The sequence below is a fragment of the Heteronotia binoei genome, chromosome 15 (genome assembly GCF_032191835.1).
Source record: "Heteronotia binoei isolate CCM8104 ecotype False Entrance Well chromosome 15, APGP_CSIRO_Hbin_v1, whole genome shotgun sequence".
In the NCBI taxonomy this organism is placed as follows: domain Eukaryota; kingdom Metazoa; phylum Chordata; class Lepidosauria; order Squamata; family Gekkonidae; genus Heteronotia; species Heteronotia binoei.
Genome location: NC_083237.1, coordinates 3,588,617 through 3,607,607, shown reverse-complemented (window position 1 = coordinate 3,607,607; position 18,991 = coordinate 3,588,617). Strand labels below are relative to the sequence as shown.

At 50.1% G+C, this 18,991-nt stretch overlaps 1 protein-coding gene across 2 annotated transcripts in view; it reads right to left on the bottom strand.

Moving 5' to 3' along the window:
• Positions 1-18,991, bottom strand: part of LOC132584231 (ephrin-B3-like) — a 154,410-nt gene that overhangs the window by 12,473 nt on the left and 122,946 nt on the right. For both annotated transcript variants that reach the window (XM_060256047.1, XM_060256048.1), the window contains one exon: positions 11,235-11,527. In XM_060256047.1, coding sequence (XP_060112030.1) covers positions 11,235-11,527 — 293 coding nt within the window. The remainder of the gene's footprint in view (positions 1-11,234; positions 11,528-18,991) is intronic.

The window sequence follows — 18,991 nt, the reverse complement described above, 5'->3', positions numbered from 1 at the left end:
GCAGCTGTTGGAATGGCCTTGGGTTCGCTGTAGCTTTCGCAGAGCTGTCCTTGAAAGGGCAGCTTCTGGGAGAGCTCTCTCAGCCCCACCTACCTCACAGGGTGTCTGTCGTGGGGGAGGAAGGTAAATGAGATTGTGACTGCTCTGAGATTCAGAGTGAAGGGTGGGATATAAATCCAATATTATCATCATTATTATTTGTTTCTTTATACTGCACCCATTTCCCCCATAGGGGCTCAGAGCAGAGCTCATTGTAAAATTACAATAAGATCACAACAACATAACAATAAAATCTTCTTCTTCTTGCCACCCTGTAAATTAAAGGATCTCCAAAACTTCATGAACAGCCTTGCTCGTGTTTTGCAAGCAGAGGCCCCTCGTGACTTCCTTGATGGACTCCGTCCCTCTCCCGGCGGGTCGTCCTCTTTCCCAGCTGCCTCCGACTTTTCCTAGCGTTATTGTCTTCTCCAGTGACTCTTGTCTTCTCATCAGGCGACCAAAGTCCGGCAGCTTCCGGTTAGTCATTTCAGCTTCTAGGGAGACTTCAGGGTTGATAAAACTATATCATGGCAAGTAACTGCTGTTTTATACCAATGTGGTGTAGTGATTAGGGGGGGAGATCTAGCTAGCAAAGGCTGTCGTCGTGAGAATAAAACGGAGAAGAATGGTGCAACCTGCCCTGAGCTTCTCGGTGGAAGAGATAAAAATGTACTAAAGACCAGTCATAATATATATTCTAGCCAGCATAAAGGACTAAACACATCCCACAATAGCCACTGGACACAAAGTCCTTCTCCCCTGCAAACCGTGACTCTGGTTATTCTCAGTAAATGCTGCACATTGCTCAGAGCAAGGGCTGGTGGGCAGGATGTGAGCAATGACTCATTTGGCACATCGGCGGCTAGGCTCTCCGGGGTGGCTGTGCCCACCACTGGATCATAGAGAAGACCTCAGCCCCTCTTCTCTGCCAGCGCTGCAGATGCCAGTCCAAATACAGCGCCGTCCAGTGGCCCTTCTGGCAAAGGCCAGAGTGCCAGTTGCGCTTACACGCCCTTGCGAGCGAGACAGAGCAGCAATCTGGACTCAAAACGAGGTGGCTTTGTGACTCCGTACATGCTCAGTGAATCAAGCCAGGTGCTACAGGGGAGAGAAGCCGAAGACCTCCAGCGACCCGCTCGGCTTGCAGGGATCCCTTCCGGTGGCTTTCTAAAAGGATTGCTAACGTTAATCACACAAAGACAATCCCTCCTTCCTAACCAGGGTTTTCATTGCTTCTTTGATGAGTTGCGTGCATTTTATCCTTTTTACAAGATAGTTTTAATGATGTGTGTTTGCAGCAGGCTGGTTTTAATGGTTTTAAATTGTGATTTTTTTATCACACCTGTTTGAAATTGTAAGGGCAAAAAGGTGGGATACAACTTCTGTGAATGAATAATAATAATAATAATAATTCATATTGCTGCGTTTAAGTACTGTGTACGTCATGAGACTCTGGTCCAGTTTGGTGTAGTGGTGAAGTGTGCAGACCGGACTCTTAGCAGGGAGAACCTGGTTTGATTCCCCACTCCTTTTTTTTTTTTTTAGGATTTTAAAAAGGTTTTATTAGTTTCAGAAAAAATAGGGATAGGGAATAGAGAGCACAATACATTTTAACCGTATTCTGCATAAAGATACTTTCAAAGAGTACAAGCATACATCTGCAATACTTTCTTTACATAAATTGTCCCATATTATTATCTCTAAGCTAAACTTCATCAACATTTTAATATTTTAAATTATAAATCTTTTGGTTAAGATATCTATTGGTTTTGGCAAGTCCAATAAAGGCAATTTTGTAATATAAAATACAGGGGGAAAGGGAGAAATAAGTTCACACCAGAGAATCTTAAGAGTCTTGAGTGTCTAACCAGGCATAAAATTCCATCCAGTATTTTCTTGCTTCTTCCTTAGATCTTCCAACCAACAGCTGGGATAGAAAGTCCAGCTCTGCTGTTTCCAGAATTTTCCCCACCAAGTCCATTTTCGTGGGAATTTCCTGAGATTTCCATCTCTGCGCTTTGATTCCCCACTCCTTTCCCACATGTACCTGCTGGTGTAACCTTGGGCCAGCCACAAGTTCTCTCAAGGCTGTTCTGTTCAAGAGCAGTTGTCGAAAGAGCTCTCAGCCCCACCTTCCTCACAGGGTGTCTGTCATGGGGAGGGGACGGGAAAGGAGATTGTAAACCACTCTGAGACCACCTTCGCTGGAGGTCTTTGGTTTCTATCCCCGTAGCCCCTGGCTTGATTCTTCTCTTTTCTTCTTCTCCTCTTAACACCTTTTAACCACTCTCCACACCTCTCCCAGGTCCCCGGACTCTTCCCGCCCCTCCCGAGATGCCCTCCAGGATGGGGGCAGGCTCTCCACATCCGTTTTCCAGATCAGTGAACAGCGAACGCAAAAAGCCTGGCTTGTGAAGACAGCATTAGCAGCCCAGCAGACGGGACCCAACGGGCTCCCACTCCGGTTCTGCCAAAAGAACTGGGCTGAGTGGTTTAAAAAAGGCGGAGAGTTGCATGCCGGCAAGGCTCTCTTGCTGGCAGCTGCCCGGGGCGCTGGGAAGCCGGGCCCGTCGGTTCGGTTTAGATGCGCTTGGCTGAACCCTCACAAAAGTACGCCGCCAGCCAATGGGGGGGCTGCTTTGCAAGGGGCCGTAGACAGGATGGGCCGAGGGCCACCGCAGGGCTGGGGCAGAGCACCCCGTTTCGCCACTCCCCCAACCCGATGAGTCCATCCTGCCAAGCTCATACGCGGAACGATGCCCAGTTATTTAGTCAGTGCATTGTGAGTGGTTAAAAAAAGAAGCGAGATAAAAAAGAAGGGCTCGGGCAGGCGTGTCTGAAAGCCACCATGTTTATATGTATATGCAGAGCTTGGCACCAGGGGGTGTGGCCTAATATGCAAATGAGTTCCTGCCGGGCCTTTTCTACAAAAAAGCCCTGTGTGAAACAATGGGGGTATCGGGGTGTGTGGCCTAACATGCAAATGAATTCTTGCTGGGCTTTTTCTACAAAAAAACCCTGGGTGAAACAATGGTGATGTCAGGGGGTGTGGCCTAACATGCTAATGAATTCTTGCTGGGTAAAACAATGGTGACATCAGGGGGTGTGGCCTAACATGCAAATGAATTCTTGCTGGGTGAAACAATAGTGATGTCAGGGGGTGTGGCCTAACATGCAAATGAATTCTTGCTGGGCTTTTTCTACAAGAAAGCCCTGGGAGAAACAATGGTGATGTCAGGGGGCGTGGCCTAACATGCAAATGAATTCTTGCTGGGTGAAACAATAGTGATGTCAGGGGGTGTGGCCGAACATGCAAATGAATTCTTGCTGGGCTTTTTCTACAAAAAAAACCCCTGGGTGAAACAATGGTGATGTCAGGGGGTGTGGCCTAACATGCTAATGAATCCACGTTGCACTTTCTTTTTTAAAAAAAAGGCCTCCATGTGGTTTTATACTGAGCCAGACTACAGGTCTATCGCTGTCAATATTTTCTCCTCTAACCAGCAGTAGCTCTCCAGGGTCTCAGGATCACGATTCTCTTATCACCTAATTCTTTTAGCTGGAGATGCCGGGGATTGAACCTGGGACCTTCTGCATGCCAAGCAGATACTCCGCCACTAAGCCACCATGGCTCCTCCTTCTCTGACTGGATTAGGGCGGTCTGTCCCTAGTTAGAAGGGAGGTGAGACCAGGGGGTCCAATTCTATAAGCCCCAAAAGAAGGTAGGGTTGCCAATCTCCAGGTGGGGCAGGGAAATTAGGTAAACACCTCCGCGAAGACCAGCCTCCTATCTTATACAAAGTATCATTCAAACGTACAAAATTTCAAATACAAACGAAGGAACATATGTGACCCCGCCCACAGTCCTTTCAATTGGAAGTCCACGTCCATAGTGCTTCAACAGTAAGGTGTGGGTTCGGGTTCCAACGTAGCCGTTATCCACGGAGACCGATGCTCCTGCATTCAAATGCACAGCTAGGCATAAAACGATACGCGACGCAGCAGTGCTCTCGCCCTCATTTTCGCTGTTCGCTTCGACAAGCTTTTCCAAAAGTTTTCACCAATTCAATGCTGATGCTTCAAATAGCTCAACTCCAGTATGGTCAGTTTCCTCACCCAAAAGAAGGCAGGGTTGCCAGTCTCCAGGTGGGGGCAGGGGATTCCCCGGTTTTGGAGGCTCTCTCCCCGCTTCAGGGTCATCAGAAAGTGGGGGGAGGGGAGGGAAATGTCTGCTGGGCGCTACATTATTCCCTATGGAGACCGATTCCCATGGAGAATTGATCTGCAGGTATCTGGGGCTCCAAGGGGGCTGTTTTATTAATTAGAGGCACCAAATTTTCAGCATAGCATCCGATGCTTCTTCTCAAAAAACCCTCCAAGTTTCAAAAGGATTGGTCCAGGGGGTCCAATTCTATGAGACCCAAAAGAAGGTGCCCCTATCCTTCATTATTTCGAAATGGAGGGAAGGCATTTAAAAGGAGCGTGGTCCCTTTAAATGTGATGGGCAGAACTCCCTTTGGAGTTCAATTGTGCTTGTCACACCCTTCCTCCTGGCTCCATCCCCAAAGTTCCCATATATTTCTAGACTCGGACCTAGCAACCTTAGACTGGATGCCCTTCACATCCTGAGATATGTGAGGATTTGGCTGGGGCATGCAATGATGAGGGAGAAATGATCTGCACAAGCTCAGAAACACCCTGGCTTTCATAGCCCTTTCACTGTCTCCTGGGCGAAGGCCAGCTTATGGATTCTGACGTCCTACAGGTGCCCACAGACTGAAAATGACACCTCTTCTGTCTCCCATGGAACCCGAAGCCTGAAGTCAGTTATCCAATAGAACGGATAGGGAAGGGATCGTGGCTCAGTAGTAGAGCATCTGCTTGGTAAGCAGAAGGTCCCAGGTTCAATCCCTGGCATCTCCAACTAAAAAGGGTCCAGGCAAGTAGGCGTGAAAAACCTCCGCTGGAGACCCTGGAGAGCAGCTGCCAGTCTGAGTAGACAAGACTGACTTTGATAGATCGAGGAGGGTCTGATTCAGTAGAAGGCAGCTTCATATGTTCATAGATACTCCCTTTGGGAGGGATCGTTGCTCAGTGGCAGAGCATCTGCTTGGTAAGCAGAAGGTCCCAGGTTCAATCCCCGGCATCTCCAACTAAAAAGGGTCCAGGCAGGTGTGAAAAACCTCAGCTTGAGACCCTGGAGAGCAGCTGCCAGTCTGAGTAGACAAGACTGACTTTGATGGGCCAAGGGGGGTCTGATTCAATCTAGGGCAGCTTCATATGTGCATAATGGGCAGATCTGAGTCCAGTTGCACCTGAGACCAGATTTTGAGGGGCTGAACTTCCAAGAGTAGCATCCTCCATAGGGACACACACACACACACGTGCAGTGCAATGAACTGAGATATTCTCCCATCCACTCCCCACTGGAACAAACCAGGGCTTCACAGGACGGTTATCTCACACAGTTCCCATTTGTCTCATGTGCAGCAAAACATCCTGTTTGACTGCACTCCCTCAGACAGACTTCCGCTCTGTTGCCCTTCACATTATCCAAGCATTCGCCACCAAAGTGGCACCCCCAAATCCCTATGAAGAAAGGTTCAAACGCTTGGAGCTCTTTCGCTTGAAGAAACGTCGACTGCGGGGTGACATGAGAGAGGTTTACAAGATAATGCACGGGATAGAGAAGGCAGAGAAAGAAGCCCTTTTCTCCCTTCCTCACAATACAAGAACTTGTGGGCATTCCATGAAATTGCTGAGCAGTCGGGTTAAAACGGAGAAAAGGAAGTCCTTCTTCACCCAGAAGGTGATTAACATGTGGAATTCACTGCTGAAGGAGGTGGCGGCGGCTACAAACATAGCCAGCTTCAAGAGGGGATTGGATAAACATATGGAGCAGAGGTCCATAAGTGGCTATTAGCCACAGGATATAGATGGAACTCTCTGTGTATATATGTGTGTATATATATATATATATAATTTTTTTGGCCGCTATCAGGCCCTCGAGCAACTGGCTCTCGTCTGCTTCCTTCTCCCTCTCTCTTGCTTCCTTCTGCATCCCAGCTTGCTTTGCAAGGCTTTGCAATCGCACAGGAGCTACAGAGCAAAACCCTCTGTTTTCTCCATTGGCTGAGGCTCCTCCCTTGGAGAGGAAGTGGGGGGGGGGAAGGCAGAGCTTGTTTTTCCAGGCTCTCTCAATTGCACAGCAAAGCTACAGAGCCAAGCCTCTCTCCCTTCTATTTGTTGAGGCTCCCCCTCCCCCAGTCCCCTAGGAAAGGAAGGCAAGGGGCAGAGCTTTCTTTGCCCAGTCCCCTGGATCCCATGGGAGAAATATAAAGAAAGCATCCTTAAGACCAATATGAGTGCTAATGTTTCAAACGTGCTTTAAGCTTTTAAATATATATATATTGAATTGCGTTTTCTGTGTCCTTTATAAAGTTTATATCTCTGCTACCTAATCTTCAATAGGAACGTACATGGCCTTGCCCAACCCAACAAGGTATCATTGATGGCCCTCATAACAAATGAGTTTGATGGTGGGAAAGACCTCTCTCCGTCCGAGACCCAGGGAAAGAGAGCCGCTGCCAGTTTGAGTAGGCAAGACAGACCAGGATGGACCAAGATTCTGACTCGTGTTCCAGGGAGGGGCCGTGGCTCAGAAGTAGAGCATCTACTTGGCCCCTGCGAGGCCCCCAAATCCTCCAGTCCTTCTCTGGAGAAGGCAATGGTGGCGTTGATCTGTGAGGGTTCTCCACGAAAGGCTCTCGAGAGGAAAGGGCCCCTTCTCGCTCGGGCTGCCAGCCACGAAGCTCCGCGCTACAAGCGCTGAGACGCGGCCATCCTGGGTGGGAGGCAGCCGCTTCTCCGGCCAGCTTGTCATTTCCTCTTCCATCACTTCCTGTCCTCGATGGCAGCGTCGCCCCCCCAACCCTCCCTGGCCCCCTCCTGCCTTCCACTTGGCTGTCTCCCTCTCTCCCCTCACGCATGGCTGGGCATAAAGTCATCTGAAAAAGGAAACTGGGTCAACGGCGCCTTTGCCACCACTGAACACCCACCACCCCGCTTCTCCTCCAGGGGGTGCTTCCGTCAGCTGGCTTCGGAGGGGTGCCATGGGGGGGGGGGGGGGGAAGGCCTGCCAAACAAACCAGCCAAACGCCTCGCCCAATGAGAGGAGCGGCGACCTTGGATTGCCTTTCCTTGTTTAAAAAAAAAAAAAGCACCTTTCCAGTTTCCCTTCTCTGCCTGCCCCCCCCCACCCCAATACTGAATTGCATCTTGCAACCCCACTGGAGAGGCAATGGCTGGGAAGCGGGGCAGAGAGGGCGGGCAAAGAGTTGGTCTCTTTCAACAGTGTCTCCTTGCCGAAGGCACATACCAGGCTACAAAGCGAAAAGAACTGAAGACGGAAGAAAGACCGAAAAGAGTAGATCTTTTGTGTGTGCATGCAGGCGTTCGGGGCTGGGGTGGGGGGGGGGAGAGGAAATTAGAGACGATTTCTCGCAATCCTCCGCAGCTCCGTAATAACCATACACCTGCGCCCAGATTCCCCTAGACGCTTGCCGTGCACCCCGTGGTCTTTCTTCCGCCGGGTCCCTAACCAACCTTGGGAACCAAACTTGGAGAAACATGTTGCCACTGAGCAAAGGTCATGCCAGGCCCTTCTGTGAACCACTCCTGGGGAGGACGGAGGGAAAGAGATGGGGAATGGACCCCCACCCACCCACTTACACAGCGGAGAGAGAACAGGATGCGGACATGGGGGAAAGACTGGCTGGTTACCACATCATGGTTGCCGTGGTGCAGTCAGGTTGCTGGCTGGCGCAGGTTTGCCGGGAGACAGTTGCCATGGCGATGGCTGAAGGGCCACCCCAGGCATCCGGAGCTGATGTGACAGGGATGCTGTGGGATAGGGAGGGGGGAAACGGGATGGCAGAGTGGGCCTGGAAGACTCAGTCCCTCGCACCTGCCTTTAAAGAAAAGCACGGCCCTCATAGCCCAAATGAGGGGAAATAGGCAATTCACCATCTCTTCACTCTCCTTGAAAGCTTCAACCTCTCTTTCCTACCACAGAATCATAGAGTTGGAAGGAACCTCTAGGGTCATCTAGTCCAACCCCCTGCACAATGCAGGAAACTCACAAACACCTCCCCCTAAATTCACAGGATCGTCATTGCTGTCAGATGGCCATCCAGCCTCTGTTGAAAAACCTCCAAGGAAGGAGAGCCCACCACCTCCCAAGGAGGAAGCCTGTTCCACTGAGGAATCACTCTAACGGCCAGGAAGTTCTTCCTAATGTTGATCAGGAAATTCTTTTGATTTAATATCAACCCATTGGTTTTGGTCCTACCTTCCAGGGCCACAGAAAACAATTCCACACCATCCTCTATAGGACAGCCCTTCAAGTACTTGAAGATGGTGATCCTATCACCTCTCAGCCGCCTCCTCTCCAGGCTCCTTCAGCCTTTCAACATCCCCAGCTCCTTCAACCTTTCCTCATAGGACTTGGTCTCCAGACCCCTCACCATCTTCGTCGCCCTCCTCTGGACCTGTCCCAGCTTGTCTATATCCTTCTGAAAATGTGGTGCCCCAAACTGAACACAATACTCCAGATGAGGTCTTACCAGAGCAGAGTAAAGCGATACCATCACATCACGTGATCTGGACACTATACTGTTGATACAGCCCAAAACTGCATTTGCCTTTTTAGCCACCGCATCACACTGTTGACTCATGTTCAGCGTATGATCCACTAAGACCCCGAGATCCTTTTCGCACAGACTACTGCTAAGATAAGTCTCCCCCATTCTATAACCAGGCATTGGAACTTTACATTCATCCCTGTTAAAATTCATTTTATTGGTTTTAGCCCAGTTTTCCAGCCTGTTAAGATCATCCTGCATCCTGTTTCTGTCTTCTTCTGTGTTTGCAACCCCTCCCAATTTAGTATCACCTGCCAATTTAATAAGCGTTCCCTCTATTCCTTCATCCAAATCACTGATAAAGTTGTTGAACAAAACAGGTCCCAGGACAGATCCTTGAGGCACTCCACTTGTCGCTCCTCTCCAAGAGGATGAAGAACCATTCACAAGCACTCTTTGGGTGCGATCTGTCAACCAGTTACAGACCCACCTAACGGTAACAGGATCCAAACCACATTTTACCAACTTGTCAACAAGGATAGTATGTGGAACCTTATCAAAAGCCTGACTGAAATCAAGATAAACAATGTCTACAGCATTCCCCTGATCCAGCAATAGGGTTGCCAAGTCCAATTCAAGAAATATCTGGGGACTTTGGGGGTGGAGCCAGGAGACATTAGGGGTGGAGCCAAGATCAAGGCTGTAACAAGCATAATCGAACTTCAAGGGAGTTCTGGCCCTCACATTTAAAGGGATGGCACACCTTTTCAATTCCTTCCTTCCATAGGAAATAATGAAAGATAGGGGCACCTTCTTTTGGGGCTCATAGAATTGGACCCCCTGATCCAATCTTTTTGAAACTTGGGAGGTATTTTGGGGAGAGGCACTAGATGCTATACTGAAAATTTGGTGCCTCTACCCCAAAAAACAGCCCGCGCAGAGCCCCAGATACCCGCAGATCAATTCTCCATGATTTTGTATGGGAATATATCTCCATAGGGAAGAACAGAGTTCCCAGCAGACATTTTCCTCCCCTCCCCCCGCTTTCTGACGACCCTGAAGCGGGGGGAGGGCCTCCAAACCAGGGGATCCCCTGCCCCCACCTGGGGGATTGGCAACCGTATCCAGCAAGGTAGTCACACATCAGTATCACTTTAACACAGGTGCTTTCTGGGAAGCGGGACTCGGACAATGCTTCCCCTCTCCCCTTGCTGTCTCCTTCAGCCGTCCCCCCCTGCTCTGGGAGGCCCTTTGTCTCTCACACACACAACACTCTCCTCGTGTTTGACCCTTCCTTCCCATTCCTCCAAATGTGCCTGCTAGAGACCGCTGTGGGGCCTGCCAGGAGAAGAGCAAAATACCTACACGGCATATCTCAAGCCGAGGACAGCGGCATTCTGGGAGTTTGGCCAGGCGTGTAAGTTGGGACAACCACTGGCATACCCTGAGGTGGGGCAGCGGCCTGTGGGCTAGGCTTCTCAATCCCCAGTTCCCAGGTTTCCCCCCTCCCCCAGCCAGGTGACCAGCAGGGGAAACCCTGCCCCCACAGCCACCATAAACCTCCACGAACGATTCCCATAGGGAATGATGGGGAAGCGATCCGTGGGTATCGGGGGCTCTGGGGGGGCTGTTTTTTAAGGTAGAGGCACCAAATTTTCAGTATAGCATCTAATGCCTCTCCCCAAAATACCTCCCAAGTTTCAAAAAGATTGGACCAGGGAGTCCAATTCTATGAGTCCCAAAAGAAGGTGGGGCTCATATCCTTCATTATTTCGCTATGGAAGAAAGGCATAAAAAGTGTGCTGTCCCTTTAAATGTGATGGCCAGAACTCCCTGGAGGGATGGTGGCTCAGTGGTAGAGCATCTGCTTGGGAAGCAGAAGGTCCCAGGTTCAATCCCTGGCATCTCCAAAAAAGGGTCCAGGCAAATAGGTGTGAAAAACCTCAGCTTGAGACCCTGGAGAGCCACTGCCAGTCTGAGAAGACAAGACTGACTTTGATGGACCAAAGGTCTGATTCAGTAGAAGGCAGCTTCATATGTTCCCTTGAAGTTCGATTATGCTTGTCACACCCTTGCTCCAGGCTCCGCCCCCCAATGTCTCCTGGCTCCACCCTCCAAGTCTCCTGGCTCCACCCCCCAAGTCCCCAGATATTTCTTGAATTGGACTTGGCTACCCTACTGTGGGCCCACAGCTATTCCCCTCCCCTGCTACCCACCTACAGGCCCTCCTGCCATTCAGCATCATCAAGAACAGTGTGTGCCCTTGGCTGGTGGAACAGCCGGCTGCTAGGGAGTGAGCTGGCTGGGTAGGACAGGCGGACAGGTAGTTGGGAACGGGCACACAGGCGGGCGGGGCAAGGGGGTTGAGCAGGGAGCTTGGGGGGGGTGGCACTTACTGATATAATCGTCCTGGTTGGTCTTGAACTCGTGACTCCAACCACCACTCCCCCCAAAAAAAAACCTGGAATGCGGCTCTGCTCTCAGCTGTCAGTGAGGACAGAAGAAAGGTCCCCGTTTGTTTGCCCCTCCCCCCCGCCAAAGCGTGGCACTTACTGATGATGTAATAGTCCTGGTTGGTCTTGAACTCGTGACCCCAGAGGTTGGGACTGTACTCCTGGAACTTGATAGTAAAGCGCATGTCCTGCTCCGGCCGGTCACAGGTCAGCAGCAGGTTGGGGGTCCGGGGAATCTCGCAGCGTTCCGCCTGCTCCGTCTGGACCAAGTAGAGCTTGTAATACTCATAGTCCTCGGTGGAGAAAGGGCCCAGCGGCACCGAGCGGGGGCAGATGAGGTCCAGGCGGTCGCCGATCTGGGGGTACAGGACGTAACCCCCCTCGTTCTGGAACCTGCAGGGGCACAAGCCAAGGAGTCAACAAAACTGGGAAAAGCAGGAGGCCACAGCCCCAGATTCCGGCCAGCGGGGCAGACTCACGTTCCATTCCCTACTTTGACCGTGGAAGCTCAAGGAATAGGGTGGCCAGCCGGAGTGGTTTGGCAGACAGGAACGCAGGATTCCTAAAAACAGTGGCGTCTGCTGCGCCGGACGAAGCAATGTGAGGAGGAAGGGAATCTTTTTTAGAATAAAAGAGGCCAAAGCCCACTCTTACACAAAAGCAAATTCTTGTAGGGAATGGGCTATAAGTACTCCTGTGAATTTAGAAGACGATCCTGTGAATTTAGGGGGAGGTATTTGTGAGTTTCCTGCATTGTCCAGGGGGTTGCACTAGTTGACCCTAGAGGTCCCATCCCACTCTATGATTCTACAATTCTATACCAGGGGTGGCCAAACTTGCTTAATGTAAGAGCCACATAGAATAAACGCCAGATGTTTGAGAGCCACAAGACATGAACATCAGATGTTTGAGAGCCGTAAGAAAAGGAAGGGAGGGAGGAAGGAAGGAAGGAAGGAAGGAAGGAAGGAAGGAAGGAAGGAAGGGAGGAAGGGAGGAAGGGAGGGAGGGAGGGAGGAAGGAAGGAAGGAAGGAAGGAAGGAAGGAAGGAAGGAAGGAAGGAAGGAAGGAAGGAAGGAAGGAGGGAGGGAGGGAGGGAGGAAGGAAGGAAGGAAAATAGATTGGGAGGAGGGAGAGGTGGAAAGAAAGCAACTTTAAATGAATTCTCCAAGCCACTGCCAGGTTTGGCTCGGAGAAGTGATTTAAAGTGATAAATGCCTTTTCCACGCCAGCTGACAGAGCAGCAGGGGCTTCAAGAGCCACACAATGAACATATGAATCTACCTTATACTGAATCAGACCTTTGGTCCATCAAAGTCCATCTCAGACCGGCAGCCGCTCTCCAGGGTCTCAAGCTGAGGTTCTTCATGCCTACTTGCCTGGACCCTTTTTAGTTGGAGATGCCGGGGATTGAACCTGGGACCTTCTGTTTCCTAAGCAGATGCTCTACCACTGAGCCACCGTCCCTCCCCAATATGTGTCAAAGAGCCACAGTTTGGCCACCCCTGTTCTATACTCAGTGGTCAGGAAAAGGCAGTTTGCACATGCACTGGGACACTGAAGCAGGGCCCAGGAAGGGACCCGTCTTGCCACACCTAAGCAATTCCGCATCCGGCCCATGCCTAGACAGGAGATTTCCTGGAAACCCTTGAGAAGTTGCCTTGAGCCCCAGGAGGGATTTAAATGCAATATCAATGCATATGGCTTTGACAGAGAGGCTCCCAAGACAGCCTGTCATTGAAGCCAGTTTGGAGGCTCAACTGAGAGCTGGAAAGCACAGGCCATCCACACCTCCTGGGGGTTTGCAAATTGCTGAACACGTGTTGCTGATTTACTCTGTCACATGCCAGTCACCCGTTTCCCCATCAAGCACATTGGAATTCAGATGGAGAGGAAGACAGAACCTGTCCGCTTACTCCAAAATTACATTTGACAGCCAACTGAGGCCAAAGGTCCTTTTCTCTCCCCTACTGCCCGCTCTGAGTCCTCATAAATCCTCGGTGGGAGATGGAGACAGTCAGTGGCTTGGGCACAGGCCCTGGGGCGGATCTAGTGGTTCCCTTCTGTTCTTGGAAGGTCCATAAGAACCTCAGAAGAGCCCTGCTGGATCAGACCAGGGAGGGTCCATCTAGTCCAGCCTCCTGATTCACACAGGGGCGAACTAGTTCCTCTGGAGGGCCAACAACAGGGCAGAGAGGCCAAGGCCTTCCCCTGAGAAGAACATCAAAAGAGCCCTGCTGGATCAGACCAGGGAGGGTCCCTCTAGTCCAGCCTCCTGTCTCACACAGTGGCCAACCAGTTCCTCTGGAGAGCCAGCAGGACAGAGAGGCTGAGGCCTTCATAAGAACCTCAGAAGAGCCCTGCTGGATCAGACCAGTGCGGGTCCATCTAGCCCAGCATCCTGTCTCACACAGCAGTCAACCAGTTCCTCTGGAGCAGGGGTGGCCAAACGTATTGTGTGGCTCTTGAAGCCCCTGCTGCTGTGTTGGCTGGCTTGGAGAAGGCATCTAAAGTTGCTTTCTTTCTACTTCTTCCTCCCTTCACCATCTAGTTTAGTTTAGTTTATTCAATTTATATCCCGCCCTCCTCACCAAAGCATGCTCATGGCAGATCACAGGACATAGTAAATCACAATAAAACAATTAGATAAACATTAAGTTAAAACATTTAAAACAATTTAAACCATTTGGTGCTAATTTCCATTTAGTTGCAGATGGCATTCCATTTAAGAACACAATAGAAGCCATGTTGGATCATGCCAATGGCCCATCCAGTCCAATAGTCTGTGTCACTAGGCTTCCCAACCCCCCCCCCTGCCCTGGCGGGGAACCCCCCGCATTTGCAGCCTCCTCCTCCCCCGCTCTCCAAAAATCCGGAAGCGGAGGGGGGACATGTGTGTAGGCATCATGTAGTTGTAGAGCTCCTGATCCGTTTGTAAAATGTATGCCTTCAAGGCTGCGCAGGAAACAGGAAACAGGAAGGGCTTCATTGGAAAGGGTCAGTAATAGTATCCATGGAGAACGGCCCCCTCCCTTTCTTTTGCTTTCGTTTTCACAGCAAGTAGAGTTCTGCAGGAAGAAGATCTAATAAGTATTTGTGTGTGTGAGAGAGGGAGGGGGCAGGGGATTCCCTGCTTTGGAGGCCCTCCCCCCCTTTAGAAACCGTGGTGGGGGGGAGGGAAATGTCTACTGGGCACTCTATTATTCCCTATGGAGAACGATTCCCATAGGGAATAATAGGGGATTGATCTGTGGGTATTGGGGGGCTCTGGGGGGCTATTTTTTGAGGTAGAGGTAGCATCTAGTGCCTCTCCCCAAAATACCCCCCAAGTTTCAAAACGATTGGACCAGGGGGTCCAATTCTATGAGCCCCGAAAGATGGGGCCCCTATCCTTAATTATTTCCTATGGAAGAAAGGCATTTAAAAAGGTGTGCTGTCCCTTTAAATGTAATGGCCAGAACTCCCTTGGAGTTCAATTATGCTTGTCACACCCTTGTTCCTGGCTCCACCCCCAAAGTCCCCAGATTTTTCTTTAATTGGACTTGGCAACCCTATGTGTCACAGAAGAACTTAAAAGAAGCCATGTTGGATCAGGCTAAAGGCCCATCCAGTCCAACATTCTGTGTCACATAAGAACATAAGAGAAGCCATGTTGGATCAGGCCAATGGCCCATCCAGTCCAACACTCTGAGTCACATAAGAACACAAGAGAAGCCATGTTGGATCAGGCCAAGGGCTCATCCAGTCCAACACTCTGTGTCACATAAGAACATAAGAGGAACCGTGTTGGATCAGGCCAGTGGCCCATCCAGTCCAACACTCTGACTCACATAAGAACACAAGAGAAGCCATGTTGGATCAGGCCAAGGGCCCATCCAGTCCAACACTCTGTGTCACAGAAGAACATAAGAGAAGCCATGTTGGATCAGGCCAATGCCTCATCCAGTCCAATACTCTGTGTCACACAGTGGCCAAAAAACCCAAGTGCCATTAGGAGGCCCACTGTGCCTCGCCAAGCACCAAGAATACAGAGCATCACTGCCCCAGACAGAATTTCAAAATAGTTATATACGGCCTTCCTTCCTTCCTTCCTTCCTTCCTTCCTTCCTTCCTTCCTTCCTTCCTTCCTTCCTTCCTTCCTTCCTTCCTTCCTTCCTTCCTTCCTTCCTTCCTTCCCTCCCTCCCTCCCTCCCTCCCTCAAACATCTGACATCCATGTCTTCCAGCTCTCAAGCGTCTGATGTTTATTTTATGTGGCTCTTACGTTAAGCAAGTTTGGCCACCCCTGCTCTGGAGGGCCAACAGCAGGGCAAAGAGGTCGAGGCCTTCCCCTGGTGTCACCTCCTGGCACTGGGATTCAGAGGTTGGCTGCCTCTGAAGGTGGAGGTTCCCTTTAGCCTCATGGTCTGCTCGCTACCCAGTTTTTTCTTAATAAGGGTGAAAGTGTTCTGCGAACGTTCTTTCTAACAGTGTGCACCGCATTTATTTGGCCCCAGCGTCCTCTTTGGTCAAATGAGTTTTGCAGGTTTCAAGGGGAAGGGGGGATTAAAAACCTGCAAGTCCTGTTTGCCAAATGGAGATGAGTTTACGTAACACAAGCAGCGATCCCTCTTCCACAGCCCCTTTTCAGCGCTCGGCAAAGCCTTCTTTTGGTCTTTACCTCTGATTTAAAATGCACAGCCTACTCTGTCCCGAAGCTCTGAGACGGTAAACATGTTCTTAAACCATTGAAAACAAACTGTAAAATTCCCCTGTTCAAAGTGAACGGATTTAGAGGATCATTTTAGCAGGGTCAGCCTGCAGGAGAAGAACCCCAAGGCCAAGGGAGCACCTTTGACACCCATAAGATTTTCAATGTCTTTGTTGACCTCTAGAAGAAGATATTGGATTTATACCCTGCCCTCCACTCTAAATCTCAGGGTCTCAGAGTGGCTTACAATCTCCTCTACCTCCCCACAACAGACACCCTGTGAGGTGGGTGGGGCTGAGAGAGCTCTGACAAAAACTGTCCTTTCAAGGACAACTCCTGCGAGAACATAAGAGAAGCCATGTTGGATTGGGCCAATGGCCCATCCAGTCCAACACTCTGTGTCACACAGTGGCCAAAAAACCCAAGCGCCATCAAGAGGTCCACCAGTGGGGCTAGAAGCCCTTCCACTGTGACCCCCACCCAAGCACAAGAATACAGAGCATCACTGCCCCAGACAGAGAGTTCCAACAATAAGTTCCAAACAATACATATACACACATATATACACACACACACACATATATACACACACATACACTTTGGCTAATAGCCACTGATGGACCTCTGCTCCATATGCTTATCCATTCCCCTCTTGAAGCTGGCTATGCTTGTAGCCGCCGCCACCTCCTGTGGCAGTGAATTCCACATATTAATCACCCTTTGGGTGAAGAAGGACTTCCTTTTATTCGTTCTAACCCGACTGCTCAGCAATTTCATGGCATGCCCGCGAGTTCTTGTGTTGTGAGAAAGGGAGAAAAGGACTTCTTTCTCTACCGTCTCTATCCCATGGCTGACCCAAGGCCATCCTGGCAGCTGCAAGTGGAAATGTGGGGAATCAAACCCAGTTCTCCCAGATAAGAGTCTGCACACTTAACCACTACACCAAACTGGCTCTCACGATCTGCTGGCTACCCAGGAGACAATAGCTCTAAGGCAGGGGTGGCCAATGGTAGCTCTCCAGATGTTTTTTCGCCTACAACTCCCATCAGCCCCAGCCATTGGCCATGCTGGCTGGGGCTGATGGGAGTTGTAGGCAAAAAAAACATTTGGAGCGCTACCGTTGGCCATCCCTGCTCTAAGGCGCTCCCCTGGACTTGAATCTAGCAGATGCAAATAGAATCGAACAGCCTGAGTGCCGTACACATTAAACCCCTTGTGGGTTTGCACCAGTTAATTCCACTTTGCCTAAATATCATTTTCAGTTTCATTTCTTTCCGCTGCGCCCCCCCTCCAAAAAACGAGTGGAATGGAACCCCCCGCCCCACCCCTCGCACCCTCCCGTGGTCTTTGGCCTGCCCCCACCCCCATGTGAGCAGCATTAGAAGGACAACAAAGGATTCCAACCTGGTATTCAAACCTGTTGACATCTGACCCCTAAGCCGCCTGTTGCAGCCTCCTGGGACTACTCAGCTGCCAGAGGAGATAATAGCTGGGGGAAGGCAAGGGCCAGTTATTTTGGGGTGTGTGTGTGTGGGGGGGGTGTTGTTGAGTTATCCATGCTTATATTCCGGAGCCCAGGAGGCAGCCGTGTTGGTCTGAAGCAATAGAACACAGCAGTAGACAAGTGCGCCTTTAAGACCAACTAAGTTTTATTTAGAATGTCAGCTTTCGTATGCAGACTTCATCAGACAAAATGGGAACGGCAAGCAGCAATTCTTAATATACCTATTGCTTAATATACCTAGGAGAGCCAGTTTGGTGTAGTGGTTAAGTGTGCAGACTCTTATCTGGGAGAACCGGGTTTGATTCCCCACTTTTCCACCTGCACCTGCTGGCATGGCCTTGGGTCAGCCGTAGCTCTGGCAGAGGTTGTCCTTGAAAGGGCAGCTGCTGTGAGAGCCCTCTCAGCCCCACCCACCTCACAGGGTGTCTGTTGTGGGGGAGGAAGGGAAAGGAGATTGTGAGCCGCTCTGAGACTCTTCAAAGTGGAGGGCGGGATATAAATCCAATATCTTCATCTACCTCACAGGGTGTCTGTTGTGGGGGAGGAAGGGAAAGGAGATTGTGAGCTGCTCTGAGACTCTTCGGAGTGGAGGGTGGGATATAAATCCAATATCTTCATCTACCTCACAGGGTGTCTGTTGTGGGGGAGGAAGGGAAAGGAGATTGTGAGCCGCTCTGAGACTCTTCGGAATGGAGGGTGGGATATAAATCCAATATCTTCATCTACCTCACAGGGTGTCTGTTGTGGGGGAAGGTAAAGGAGATTGTGAGCCGCTCTGAGACTCTTCGGAGTGGAGGGTGGGATATAAATCCAATATCTTCATCTACCTCACAGGGCGTCTGTTGTGGGGGAAGGTAAAGGAGATTGTGAGCTGCTCTGAGACTCTTCGGCGTGGAGGGTGGGATATAAATCCAATATCTTCATCTACCTCACAGGGTGTCTGTTGTGGGGGAGGAAGGGAAAGGAGATTGTGAGCCGCTCTGAGACTCTTCGGAGTGGAGGGTGGGATATAAATCCAATATCTTCTTCTTCTTCTTCTTCTTAATATACTTATCAATATACTTATTGCATATAGTTATTGCATATTGCATATACCCATCCTCTGCTCTATTGTAATGTCTTCCTTTTTTTCTAATGGCAAACGATAACAGACGTTATAACCTCTTGAGAAACCAGGCCCTCTATTTAATCTAACAAAGCCGGAATGTCACCTAGATTTATGGCACTTCGCACCTACAACAGCAGTCCGCTTTTTACACCCTCCGGTGTTGTTTCAGCCCTGCTTTGTCCCAACACTAACAAACACAGATCCCTATTTGGGATTCTTTTAATCTGCTAAAAACATTCCCATGATTCCACATACCAACTCACTGCCCACTTATATTAAGAATTAGGGAAGGGGGGGGAAGGCCAATATCTGGGGCATCCGGGAGGGGCCGTACAAGCCGGACAAGGGGGAGGCCGTTTAGATGGTAGGTGTGATGTTGTCTCTTCCTCTCCCAACGATTAACAATTCAGGCGATTAAGGCTATATCGGCCCATCAATCTCCAATTCTGACATCTTTATTTCCTTCCCTAGTCTCCCCTCCCCAATTAAACCCAAACAAATGGTAACCCTATGAATGAAACTCGTCGTTCCTGTTTTGTCCTTGAATCTGTTAAACCTC